Source organism: Anguilla rostrata, chromosome 11, assembly GCF_018555375.3.
Source record: "Anguilla rostrata isolate EN2019 chromosome 11, ASM1855537v3, whole genome shotgun sequence".
NCBI classification, from domain to species: domain Eukaryota; kingdom Metazoa; phylum Chordata; class Actinopteri; order Anguilliformes; family Anguillidae; genus Anguilla; species Anguilla rostrata.
Window position 1 is genome coordinate 36,843,560 of NC_057943.1, and position 14,197 is coordinate 36,857,756.

General features: G+C 45.4%; 1 protein-coding gene across 1 annotated transcript; it reads left to right on the forward strand.

The window, feature by feature from the left end:
• Window positions 1-1,325: 1,325 nt before the first annotated feature.
• Window positions 1,326-12,007, forward strand: LOC135234813 (sodium-coupled neutral amino acid transporter 5-like). The gene is made up of 4 exons (XM_064299768.1): window positions 1,326-1,554; window positions 11,026-11,170; window positions 11,703-11,772; window positions 11,865-12,007. The coding sequence occupies exons 2-4, from the start codon at window positions 11,079-11,081 to the stop codon at window positions 11,982-11,984; spliced, it is 282 nt and encodes a 93-aa protein (XP_064155838.1). The 5' UTR covers window positions 1,326-1,554; window positions 11,026-11,078; the 3' UTR covers window positions 11,985-12,007.
• The last annotated feature ends 2,190 nt before the right edge of the window (window positions 12,008-14,197 follow it).

Sequence of the window (14,197 nt, forward strand, 5' to 3'; positions counted from 1 at the left end):
TCACACTCTGAGCATACACACAGATTCACACAGATTCACACACTGAACACATACGCTCAGCACACTCTGAACAAACACAAAGATTCACACACTGAACACACACTCATCACTGGGCAGGAAGAATAGAGCCAAATTTTCATTGCCTTGTTAGGACACAGTTAGGATTAAATTCCTGACCGTGGGGCCCATCCAAATTATTTATACTAATACGAATGTAATCATATTCAGATGTTATTTTACAAATAGTATATAGAAAGTGTTTGGCCAGTGTGCACATTTTAAAAGGATTCTGGGCCCTGGTAAGAAGTAAATGAAGAACATTGTCTAATTACACATTACGCTCACTCTGATACCACATCATTCTCTTTTTACATCACACTACAGTCCTTCTCTATCATACAGTATTCCTATACTGTACTGGACTCCTACACCTTGCTCTTATAATAGACCATCTGCTGTTCTCTCTCTACTTCACACAAGTCATGTTTTTAAGATTAGGCACCATTTAGGCACCATGGCTTCACAGAGCTTCTCCACCCTAGCTCCCCAGTGGTGGAACGAACTCCCTGTCCCTCTTCGAACCTCTCCCTCACTACCCATCTTCCGCTGTGGTCTGAAGATGCATCTCTTCAGTCTATACCTGGACTAACTGCCACCACTCCGTATATCACTTAACTTTAAATTCCCCCTTTCATGATGCTCATGTTACATGTACCCCCATTCCAGCACTTTTTGTAATTTGTATTGTCCTAATATTGTAGCTTGTTCTTCTGCCTAGTTTGGCTTGGCATAAGTTAGGTCAGAATAGTGTTCTCTGTGTGAATGGAACTGTGTTCTTGGCTAGAAATAGCTGTATGAAATGAGTATCATACCTTATAGAACCTGTGTTTTGTAGTTGTTTAATGACCATGGTATGCACTTACATCACTTTAAATAAAAGCATCTGCTAAATCAATGTAATGTAATTTACTTGCAGTTTGTCATAAAATGTGCTTGAGTTTCACTTCCAGAACCCCAGTTTTTCCTCTTACCACTGGGGATATTTATTTATTTATTTTTATTTTGTTTTACCTCACTGCTTGCTTTTTGGGGGGGTTAAGACCTGGTGTTCTCTCAGTTCTGCTTCTGTGGCTCTGCAAAGCGTCTCTGTGCCTGTTCTCTGTGAAAAGCGCTGTGCAAATAACGCTGGTTTGATTTGATCTGAAGAACAGCCTTGCGCTCCCCCAGGTAGGAAAATGTCATAATGTTCCGGAACACTCAGATCAGGAGAGAAGCAGAGAAAGGGTTAAATATGGGCGTTACAGTACTCACTCTCCCTCAACTATGTGCTCTCTCCCTCTCCCTCTCCCTCTCTCTTTCTCACTCTCCTGCTCTCTCTTTACTATCTCTCTGTCTCTCACTCGTGCTTTTAAGAGAATATCACCCATTGACTGGCTGGATGTCGGAATAGCAGCCGTGCAGAAGCTGGGAGCCTTGAGGCGGATTCTATGAGTAAAAACATTGAGGACAAGAGTTCCATATCTCCCACCTGGATCCCTTGGATCTTCAGCAAGGGTGAGTGGTTCTGACAGATTAACTTCTTTTCCTGGGATGTCTGTTTTAACAAACTTGATTGGCTCAGCTGACGGGCCTTTCTTGACAGAGCTGCAGTCTTGATTCAGGCAACACTACACTTCACTTCTTCATTCACAGAGAGAGGGGATTTTGGGTCACTTTGGCAAGTTTTCAAATGCAGTGTGGCATTCCTGATGTGCAGTGCTTGCAGTGAGAACGCTGCATATTTTTAAAAAACGGTCAGTGCTCACCATGGGAAAACCGTGTCTTTTGAGGTTCTACTTGCGAGTTTTCTCTTTTTGTGGAATAATTTTTGTTCTTCCTGCATATCTTAGACTCTTTTCCATTCAGCCTATACAGGTCAGACCACTTGCAGCCATAATTCATGTGGAGCAGGAGCTGTTCCACCACCCTGTAGCTCAACGGTCTTGCAGTTCCCCTCCCCCACCTGAGTAGGGTGCATGTGGGTAACCAATCCAAAACTTCCACAGCAATCTGAGAGGCACTCAGCGATCTGATCACTGACAGAATGACAGAGACCTGCGGCAGCTGTAGGTTTCCAAATGAGCTGCGGGGGAGGGGGGAGGGTGGGGGGAGGGGGGCTGGGAGCATGGGTTCCAGAGCACTGTCGGGAACACCATGGCCCAGGATCGTGAGAATGGTTGGGAATATGGTGACTGGGGATTAAAGCGCAGGACTGGGAATATGCAGAGCAGGGTTTGAGAGCAGGGTTGGGAATATTGGGAATATGGTGACTGGGGTTTGAGGGCAGAGTTGGGAATATAGGGAATATGCTGACCAGGTTTTGAGATCAGGGTTGAGAATATGGGGATTTTAAATTGATAGCAAGGTTAGGAATATGGTAACGTGGCTGGAGAGCATAGTGAGGAATATGGTGGACCTAGAGACGGTGTGTTAACATGGTGAGGGTAGGAGTCCTACTATAGGGGAAGACAGAGCGAGCATTGTGTACCGCTTTTTACAGAGAAGTCCCAAAGACGTTTTCCAGAGTAATAGAAGGAGGCTTGAGCTCAGAACCAGGCCTGTATTCCCAAAAGCAGCGAGGTAAAAGAAAACTTCCTAGTGGGACGAAAAAACTATCAAGCGGGGGAAAGACACGTACAACATGTCATGTGTGACACCTGCTGCTACAGGCCCCAGCCACCTGAAATGACTTCGTTATTTAGTATGTGAAGGAACACCAGTGATAGACCTATGAGATCCTCCAATATAAATACCCCAGGATTCAACATATCAATGAATTATGCAGGTAATTGCAAACGTATTGGGACAGGGACCCAATCTTTTGCTTTTTCAGTTCTGTATTCCAGCACATTGGATTTGAAAAAAAATGATGAATATGAGGGCAAAGTGCAGATTCTCAGCCCTAATTTGAGGGTATTCACATTCTTATCAGGTGACCCGTGCAGGAATTACAGCCCTTTTATACATAGTCACCCCATTTTAGTGGAGCAAAAATAGTTGGACAAATGAACACAATTAGAAATAAGTTCATCATATTTAGTACTTGGTGACAAATCCTTTGCACTTGATGACTGCCTGAAGTTTGTGACCCATAGACACCAGACGCTGGGTATCTTCCCTGGTGATGCTCTGTCAGGCCTGCCCTGCAGCCATCTTCAGTTCCTGCTTGTTTCTGGGGTGTCCAGTCTTGTCTTCAGCCAGCGAAATGCATGTTCAGTTGGATTCAGGATAAGTGATTGACTTAGCCAGTCAAGAACATTCCGGTTTTCAGCCCTGAAAAGCTCCTCGTTTGGTTTAGCCATGTGTTTGGGATATTTGTCCTGCTGCAAGGTGAAGCACTGTCCTATGAGACGTTTGGTTGGATCTGAGCAGATGTTTCTGTACACTTCAGAATTCATCCTGCTGCTGTCATCAGCAGTCACATCATCACTGAAGACAAGTGAGCCAGTTCCAGTGGCAGTCATACGTGCCCGAGCCATAACATTGCCTTCATCATGATTCACAGATGGGGGTGCTTTAAATCATGAGCAGTTCCTTTCCTTCTCCACACTTTCCTCTTTCCATCATTTGGTACAAGTTAATACTCTTCTAATCTGTTCAGTTTTTTTATATACTTTTTTTCCCAGCAAACTCTAACCTGTTTCTAAACTCTAAACTCCAATGCTCCACAAAATTATGTTATGCTGGTGTAGTGCCTACACCCTCTTGATCTGTTTGACAGCTGAAAAGGGCTTTTTCTTCGCAATTAAAAGTATATGGTGGTCTTCTGTGGTGTATCAGGTTGTTTTCTAGCTTCTTGTAGCATTGTATCATTGATTTTGACACACCAAATGTTTTGGCAAAGTCTGTGATCGATTTATTCTGATTTTTCAATCTCGTGATGGCCTGTTTTACTAGCGTTGACACTTATTTGGTCCTCATGTTGAGAGACTTCCTGTCTCTCACCCCGTGCATGCTGGGATAGGGTCCAGCACCCCCGTGACCCTGACCAAGTGGGCGTAGATAATAGATGGATGGATCTTGAGAGACAACAGCAACAGATTCCAAATGCAAATTCCACATCTTGAATCAACTCCTGACCTTTTTTTAGCTTTCCTGTGCAAAGACACACAGGCGGCTGAGAAACAGCTGAGCAGCTAATTGTCCAATTACTTTTCCTCCCCTAACATGGGGGGGGAGGGGCTACGTCTAAAAAGTGCTGTAATTCCTACACGGGTCACCCAATATGGATGTAAATACCCTCAAATTAAAGCTGGCAGTCTGCACTTTAACCTCAATTTTTTTTTATTTCAAATCCAATGTGCTGAAGTGCAGAGCCAATACAACAAAAAATTGTGTCCCTGTCCCAGTACGTTTGCAATTACCTGCATAATTCAGTGATATTTTAAATCCTGGGGCATTGATACTGGAGGATCTCATAGGTCTATCACCGGTGTTCCTTCACATAATAAATAAAATGAAGCCATTTCAGGTGACTGGGGCCTGTAGCAGCCACACATGACATGTTGCAAGTGTCAAAATGTAGAAGAATTACATTGCAAATTGCAAATGCAATGAAAATTTGAACACATTGTAAAGCTGTTGTGCAGAAGTGGTGGTTTTTTTCTTTATCTCAGAGACCCGTGTTGAAACAGTGGAAGCGGCACTCTATGTAAATGTCACTATGGAAATGTCACACTGACACAGAGTCATGGCAAGTTTGGGCACGGTTATTGAAAAAGGCTCCCGCTGCGGTCTTATGCAACAAAGGTGACACAACCTGCGGCATGTCAGTGCTTCTGAAATGTTTGGCAGCCTTTTCACAGCCAATAAAAAATTTCCTGGAAGTGGGAATTTAGCGGGTGCACAGCCTCTGACGAGTCTGCTCTTGTGCCCTGATTCAGAGAGAAAGCATTTCGGGACAAACCCCTGTCCCGTTCACAAACAGGCCAGAATACTGTCCAAGCCTTCCAAATGAGTCACGGGAGTATTAATGTTTTTAAAAAAAATATTGTTTGCTTTTGTATCTAAGGCCAAAGAAAGATATCCAAATAGATCATTTAAAAACCAAAATCAAATGTAGTACAGAATGTAACGGACTTTGAATGCAACTAAAACTAATATTTTAATATTTGCATCCCGCTGAAATCTTATTTAGATAAATCCAAATTCATCGCATAAATTGACCCGGCGGGTTTTTCTTTGAAAGGAATAATGCCGCCTATTGAAGACGTGTGTGCATGTTCTTAGCTTATTATTCCTGGTTTTATTGGTGTTAGGTGTGAATTCTGTGTTACGGTCCATGTAGCAGAAATGTAGCAGAGTTCAAAATAGAAAATGTTAGCCAATGTTTATCTTTCCATATATTCCATATATTTCTTTTGTCCTTATAGTTAGTATGAATACAGTGGTACATACATATTTTGTGGATATTATTCAAAATAAATGTTCAAGCTAAAGGGGAAACTTTCTCATGTTACTGAAACTGCAACTTCACATCTTCTCTCCTGTCTGGAAAAACTATAAACCGCATGGTACAGTCTGGGAAAGTTCGGCAGTGGGGAAAGGAAAACAATGGATCACTCAGGCTTGTGAAAAATGTAACCAAATATTGATGTCATTGGGCTCATACAAAAGCTTTAATATGTCCAGACTGACTTCAACTGACATAATTTGTGAAATATTGGCTGTCTCAAAGCTGTGTCTAGTAATTTCTTATGCCATGTATGGATCATGGAAAGACACCCAATGGCAAATAAAATGGCTATTTTAATGTTTGCTTTTTGCAGAAGATGGCAAGTAAGCAACTGATGATGATGATTATGATTAGAAATATTGTTTATTTGTGTTTTTAAAGTGATGTTATTTGGTAATTTCAAGGATAGTTTTTTTCAGTCTTTCTTTATATCAGCATGTTGTGTACCCCATGGTTCCACCACTCACCATTCACATCCTCTCTGCTCCTGTTCATTCACCTCCTCATTACTCTTTTTCATTTACCTCCTTCCTGCTCCTCTACATTCACCTCCTCACTGCTCCTCTACATTCACCTCCTCCCTGCTCCTCTTCATTCACCTCCTCACTGCTCCTCTCTGCACCTCCTCTGTTGTCCCTGCTGACTGTGCTCAGTGAAATTGCAGGCCTCAGTATGAGAAACACAGTTCTGTGCTCAGCTGAACGGGGGAAGTCTAAAGATAAGAAAGGAGGGGGAAGGCTGCAGCTCACGTGTCTCTTGCGTCCCCTTAAACGGCCTGGAAATTTCCCTCTCAGCCTGAGCGCGAATGTGCAGCAGGGCGGAGGTGACAGAGGCAGAATGAGGAAAAGGGAGTGTGCTGGAACAGCCCTGAAGAGCACTGAGCAGCCCTGAAGAGCACTGACTGAGCAGCACTGAGCAGCACTGACTGAGCAGCACTGAGCAGCCCTGAGCAGCACTGACTGAGCAGCACTGAGCAGCCCTGAACCACACTGACTGAGCAGCACTGAGCAGCCCTGAGCAGCACTGAGCAGCCCTGAGCAGCACTGACTGAGCAGCACTGAGCAGCCCTGAACAGCACTGACTGAGCAGCCCTGAGCAGCACTGACTGAGTAGCACTGAGCAGCACTGAGCAGCACTGAGCAGCCCTGAGCAGCACTGACTGAGCAGCACTGATTAGCCCTGAGCAGCACTGACTGAGCAGCACTGAGCAGCCCTGAACAGCACTGACTGAGCAGCCCTGAGCAGCACTGACTGAGCAGCCCTGAGCAGCACTGACTGAGCAGCACTGAGCAGCCCTGAACAGCACTGACTGAGCAGCCCTGAGCAGCACTGACTGAGTAGCACTGAGCAGCCCTGAGCAGCACTGACTGAGTAGCACTGATTAGCCGTGAGCAGCACTGACTGAGCAGCACTGAGCAGCCCTGAACAGCACTGACTGAGCGGCCCTGAGCAGCACTGACTGAGCAGCCCTGAGCAGCACTGAGCAGCACTGACTGAGTAGCCCTGAACAGAACTGCATGAGCAGCACTGAGCAGCCCTGAGCAGCACTGAGCAGCCCTGAACAGCACTGATCAGCACTGAGCAGCCCTGAACAGCACTGATCAGCACTGAGCAGCCCTAAGCAGCACTGACTGAGCAGCTCTGAGCATTAGAGTCCACTGCAGCATGTTCCACGAGGCTGTCGTGCAGTCCTGTTCCCGTTTCCATATCTGCAGATGTGCAGTCACACGCAAACGCACACAAACGCATGCAGTCCCGCGCCTGACCCTGCGAGACCGGCCAGCTCTCAAGGCTGAGATCTGCGGCAGCTGCTGGGTATTATAAACGCTGCGTGGAGCTGAACCTGGAGCTGCCCCAGAACCGGAGCGCTCTCAGCCACGTATGCATCCCACGGCGCTCAGCTGGAGAACGGGCCATCGAAACCCGAGAAACCTTTCCTGCCCTCTACCTTTTTTTAAACAATACATTTCATTCGACAATTAACTGCTAATTTCTGGATTTTTACGGTTAAAACTTGTCTTGTGTTATCATATTACCACCTGAACGGTTTTTGTATTCTCGTTTCCTGAGTTCATTTTACATTGCAATCAAAGGCAAGCAAACTGTGTCACTGTTACGCTTACAAAGGCTATGTATTTATGTGAAAAGGCAGAGGTCCTGTAACTGGCCCCTGGGGAATTCCTACAACAGTCTGCTCAGATGCTATCCCTCTTATTGCCACCTTTAGTGGTGCTTTCTGCCTTCTTTAAGTGTACATGCAGTACATAGAGTACATTCAGAAGGTCAAAAGAGTCTAAACCTCAAACAAACAAAAAATGTAAAAAAAAAAAGATTTGTAAGATATGGCCTCCCTGATGGTGCCTGAATCCAAGACAAACTCGTAACTTATACCTAATGATAGATTCCAAGTTTTATAAGCAATGCATGTTAAACTCAAAGGCCTGTGCTTTTCTGGCTCAGAACAAATTCCTTTCTTACTCATATCACTTTATTTCCAGTCCTGAAGAGTTTCTAAAGTTTTTATATAGATTGTGCAGGTTCTCCAGTTGCCATTGGATGGACATTTTCAACATAGTCTGGTGACTTTTCATCTCAGGTTCTTGCCAAAGCAATATTCATTATTTCTAATTTTTTACTTTCTGAATGTTTTTTGCTTTCTGAATTTTTTTACTTTCCGAGAATCAGCTTGTATTGTTGGCATATCTAGCATTTTATCTAATACAGCTGGTTATGGTGTACTGTCATGTGTATATTTTCTCAAGTGAAGGGGGTTATGTTGTATTGCTAAATCTATGTATTTCGCTGGTGAAGGAGGTTCTGGTGTACTGTCACATGTATAGTTTCTCGAGTCAAGTTGGTTGTGTGATGTGCATTTATCTCTGGTGAAGTTGTTAAAAAAAAAACAAGTTTGCATAAAACTTCCCAAAAACACAGGACACTCTAAGCACTAAGCCCCACAGTATGGCACACAGCACACCCAACAGTCACTGTGCCTTCCAACCCAGCATTCTCTATGCCCCACAGCAGAACGGCACCTCTGCCCTGCAGCCATGCATTACTGTTAAGGGTGCAGCTCCGCATGAGGAATGAGAGATCTTACATCCACAGCACCCATCTGGATCAGAGACGCATGGTGGTTACAGTAACTACGGTTACTGTGGCAGGAAACGCACACAGCGGTCATAAAATGTGCGCCGCGATTCTCGCTGTGTAATTATGCATTCCACCCAGGGTCAATTGTTTTTGGGGTTTCTTCTGGGGTTTGTGAAAAGAATGGGGCAGTAGGATCACATTTAATCCAAGAGTTTATAGAGGGATTTGTAAACTAATTGTAAACTATAGCAGGAGGTAAAGTTAGAATGGTGTTGAGTGACCTTACGTGGCCTAGCGCGTCTGACTCCAAACTCACTGCTTCTCAGCACTGCATTCTGCCCTGCAATGCCATTTATTTTTGGTAACTTTGGATCCAGTCCCAGTGGAAACACAGCTCACAATCTTTAAATGTGTCAGAATTGCTACCAAGCTGGCAGCTTTTTGACTCACAGCTGTTTGTACTGCACTCTGTACCCTGCAGATACATACTTGCACCCTGAGTATGTATCTACTCCACAGTGCGACTAAGTATTTTCATAACATAAGCTAGTCATTAATTGAATTACACTATCATGGTTTCTAAGCCTTATATTCATAAATTAAAATGGAAAAAAATCAGTGAGGTGATATTTTAAATGTATTATGTTAAACGTCTTATGTTACATGTCTTGTATTAAAGGTCTTGTGTTAAATCTCTATTGCATTTCCAGTTTGCTACATGCACGGAGTATAGTGCACTATAAAACTATGTGTTGTAAGATTATCCACTCGCAGTCTCAAACACTGGCAGCCATGCCTGCCACCCAGATAGTTTCGGTCTGATGATCACAAGGACAATGCAGGTTATAAACATAAAAGGAACCTCGTCGCCACTGATGGACACAGTACTCAGTTATAGAATAGCAGCCAGGAGTGGGTGACCAAGAACTATTCCAAACAAAGAGACTTGATTAACAATGCCATAGACTGTTTCCTGGCTAGGAAACGAGAACATCGGGCCCCCTACTGAGGGGCAGCCGGGTTGATTTAGGGGGACCAGATACCAATCAAATCACTTATTTTGAATATACCTCTCTATTTCCCACCTCAGTGAACAATGTATGAAAAAAGGAACTTAAAGACATTCAGTCCTGAGAATGGGGTTCTTCAGATTAACTTTGCTGAATCCAGAATACGTTTCTTGTGTTTGCGACATCTGCCGTTCCTGTAAATACATATCGTTTTCATCTAGTTCGAGAGACCTTCCTTTTTCTTCTTACGGTGTATATGGAATATGCTTGTTTTATATGAAAACCGTGAGTGTTTCCTGAAGTAGACAGGAAACCTATGTGGAAGATGTCGTTTTACTGAACGAGCTTTGTTTTTCACTGACTGACAGAGAAAGAGAGAGAGAGAGCGCGAGAGACAGATTCAGATATTGAGGGAGAGAAGGAGGGAGAAAGACAGAATGAAAAGGCAGAGGGAGAGAGAATTAGAGAGACTGTCCTCATTCTTGTTCTGACGTGTGAATTTCCCTACTGGGAGTGTGGTCTGGTGTGACTGGTGTGACAGGGTGTGGGGAAAAGACAGGTGATCTACTTGTGTGTGTGTGTGTGTGTGTGTGTGCGCGTGTGTGTGTGCGTGAGTGCGTATGTGTGTGTGCATGTGTGTGCTTGTGCACGCATGTGTGCGTGTCTGCGTATGTGTGTGTGTGTGTGTGTTTGTGCACACGTGTGTGTGTCTGCGTATGTGTGTGTGTGTGCGTGTGTGTTGGTGTGTGTGCGTGTGTGTGTGTGTGTGTGTGTGTGTGCGTGTGTGTTTGTGTATGTGTGTGTGTGTGTGTGCGTGTGTGTTTGTGCATGCGTGTGTGTGTCTGCGTATGTGTGTATGTGTGCGTGTGTGTTTGCGCATGTGTGTGTGTGTGTGCGTGTGTGTTTGTGTGTGTGTGTGTGTGTTTGTGCATGCGTGTGTGTGTCTGCGTATGTGTGTGTGTGTGTGTGTGCGTGTGTGTTTGTGCATGCGTGTGTGTGTCTGCGTATGTGTGTGTGTGCGTGCGTGTGTGTTTGTGCATGCGTGTGTGTGTCTGCGTATGTGTGTGTGTGTGCGTGTGTGCTTGTGTGTTTGTGCATGCGTGTGTGTGTCTGCGTATGTGTGTGTGTGTGCGTGTGCTCAGATCACAGGGCTTTAATGTCTCTCACAGTTGAAAAAAGCATACATGGACCATATGAAATTTTAATACACAAAAATGTTTTGAAATAAAATATTTTATCAAGACACTCCAACACTTTAAAATATACACATTATTAGCAATATATTGCATGGTTACACAGTTTTAAAATATATTGTAGTCGCCAGCCAGCCTTCAGTCTGACCCCCCCCCCCCCCCCCCGCACCTACGATCTCTTTACTCAGCTGTTAACACAGGTGACTTTACCTCTCCCCTTTCTGGCTCTTTCCAGATTGTCTCTGCAGTTGAGGGTCATTTCAGAATCAGCTGTTCCAGCCTGCTCTGATGGAGTCTCAACGCAGTTTGGAGCTACAAATGTTCTCCAACAGCAGCAGCAGTATGGACACGGGCTCAGAGAAGGTCATGCTGGAGGACAGGTAAATCTGTCTATAACACCCTGCACCCCCTCTGCACCCCAGGCCCCTGCTCTTTTAAGGTCATCACGGTGAGAGTAGAGTGGCAGAGTCACTGTGAGAGTAGGGTGGCAGAGTGGCAGAGTCACAGTGAGAGTAGAGTGGCAGAGTCACTGTGAGAGTAGGGTGGCAGAGTGGCAGAGTCACAGTGAGAATAGAGTGACACAGTCACAGTGAGAGTAGAGTGGCAGAGTCACAGTGAGAGTAGAGTGGCAGAGTGGCAGAGTCACAGTGAGGGTAGAGTGGCAGAGTCACAGTGAGAGTAGAGTGGCAGAGTCACAGTGAGAGTAGAGTGGCAGAGCCACTGTGAGAGTAAAGTGGCAGAGTGGCAGAGTCACTGTAAGAGCAGCATTTATAAAATAGGGATAACATGAAAAAATATATCTCTATTTTACAAATGCAATATACATTTTGTCAGTTAAACCATATTGTCATGATATTATTTGTACAGAAGAGTTTGTTTGTATTCATTTCCACTCTTCAATGGACATTACAGTATGTCAACGGAACAAGAGGAGTTTCTACCACATGAGTCCGCGGTGAAGAAGAAGGTCCAGTTTACAGATGTGAGTACACGGTCCTTCAGACACCTGCAAGCAGAAAAGACCCACTGTGCAGATGAAGGTGTGGTGAGTGACTGCCTCTGTCCTCCTCACAGTTTGAAGGGAAGACGTCCTTTGGAATGTCCGTCTTCAACCTCAGCAATGCCATCATGGGGAGCGGTATTCTGGGGCTGGCATACGCCATGTCAAACACTGGGATCATCCTCTTCCTGTAAGTGATCCAGCGCATGCACACGCATACACACGCATGCACACGGATACACGCACATACACATGCATACACACGCATACACACGCATGCACACGGATACACGCACATACACATGCATACACACGCATACACAAATTATACACACTACACACAAACACACGTACATACCGTATATACACACAAACTAACCCATACATACATACATACACACACACACATACACACGCATGCACACGCATTCACACGGATACACAAATTATACACACTACACACAAACACACATACATATATACACACAAACTCACCCATACATAAGTGCAAACTCACGCACACACACACAATCATGGAAAAATGTATCATGGGAACACAGATGCTCCCCTCCCAAAATTCTTTATAAATGATGACATGTTGCTTTCAGTCATACAACAGAGACCAGAGTGATGTTTCATTTAGAAATGGTGATGAGGGTTCTCCATAAGCCGGAGTCAAGGTGTTCTTGGAAAAGGGAATTGTGTGTATTTGGTCTCTCCATGTTCACAAACATCCTGTCACTCAATAAAATATGACAGAAGCTGGCATCCGTGCTGTAACATTAGCGAAATCAGTGTTGTACTATTGGCTAAGCCAGTAAGATTGGATAAATGTGTAATATTGCCTATCTAAGGTGGGGGCTTCTGTTGGGGATGGTTGGTAATCCGAGAAGCATTGGAACCTTCTCTCATCTTTTGTGAAGATGAGCATCCCAGAATCCTCCATCACGTTTGCCTCATATCTAGCAGGCCGCCATCTTTGCTGCTAACATATCATGGACCACAATGGAAATTAGTTTGTGGCTTTATTGTATCACATTTGACATTTATGCTATGATGTAATCTTGTATTGTCTTAATTTTACTGTGACATAAACTTAACTAAAAAAAAAACTAAAGCTAAATGGATCCTACCCGGTGGCTTAACAGGTGTTCCACAGGGCTTAGTGCTCGGCCCTCTCTTCTTCTCACTTTACGCAACATCACCTGATTCAGTTATCTCTGCTGATGACCTGCTCTGTCATCACTGGACTAATGAAGCTCAACTCTTCTTCTCAGTTTCCCTTCGACTCACACTTTCAGGAGCACAACTCTACCAGCCTGGCTGATAATGTAGCCTGAATGTCCACTCACCGCCTTAAGTTCAACCTGGGGAAGAGAGAACTCTAGTTCATGCTGGCAAGATGTTCCCCACAGATTGATGCATCATTCACTGTCAGTAGCTCTGCAGGGTCTCTCTCTCCCCAGATACCGAATGAGCCCGGCACTGAAGGGTCGGCTATGGCACAGGAAAATGTATTATGGGCCAGAACACCAACCAACCAGGTTTTAGGTTTGTGTGCCATTTCAATTTTGGGCCAAAAGTGGCCCAATTGTAACCAGCCACTTTTAAGTTCAAACATGGCCCAGGTGCACATCACACCTGAGACACGGCTTCCTCAGGGTTGAGTGGTGGCTGTGTTCTGGCAGCCAGACTCGGAAGGGATCATCGCCTCCATGCTGTGGCGCTGTGTGGTTAGTGTGGGCCAGTGCTGGGCCGTCACACACAGCTCGGCCTGACCGCGGATGACTAACTGAGAGGCTGAGACCACACTGAGACAACCCCTCGGTCCCCCAGCCCCTCGGTCCTCCAGCCACTCGGTCCTCCAGCCCCTCGGTCCTCCAGCCACTCGGTCCTCCAGCCCCTCGGTCCCACAGCCCCTCGGTCCCCCAGCCCCTCGGTCCCCCAGCCCCTCGGTCCTCCAGCCCCTCGGTCCCCAGCCCCTCGGTCCCCCAGCCCCTCGGTCCTCCAGCCCCTCGGTCCTCCAGCCCCTCGGTCCTCCAGCCCCTCGGTCCCCCAGCCCCTCGGTCCCCCAGCCCCTCGGTCCCCCAGCCACTCGGTCCCCCAGCCCCTCGGTCCCGCGGCCCCTTGGTCCGGCAGGCTCTCTCCTCTCATTCCAGCATCTCTCCAGCAGGTGGCTCCATCTATCTGAGCTCCTGGCAGCTGGCTATTGTGGCTGAGGCTCTGCTCTGACCTCCTTCCCCGACAATGGAATGACCTCACCCAACCAATCAGCAAGGCAGATTCACTGGCTGTCTTCCACAGATGTCCAAACACTCACCTTCTCAGACTGCACCTCAACATTTCAATAATAATAATAATAATAATAATAATAATAATAATAATATTACATTTAAAAAATCCTTCA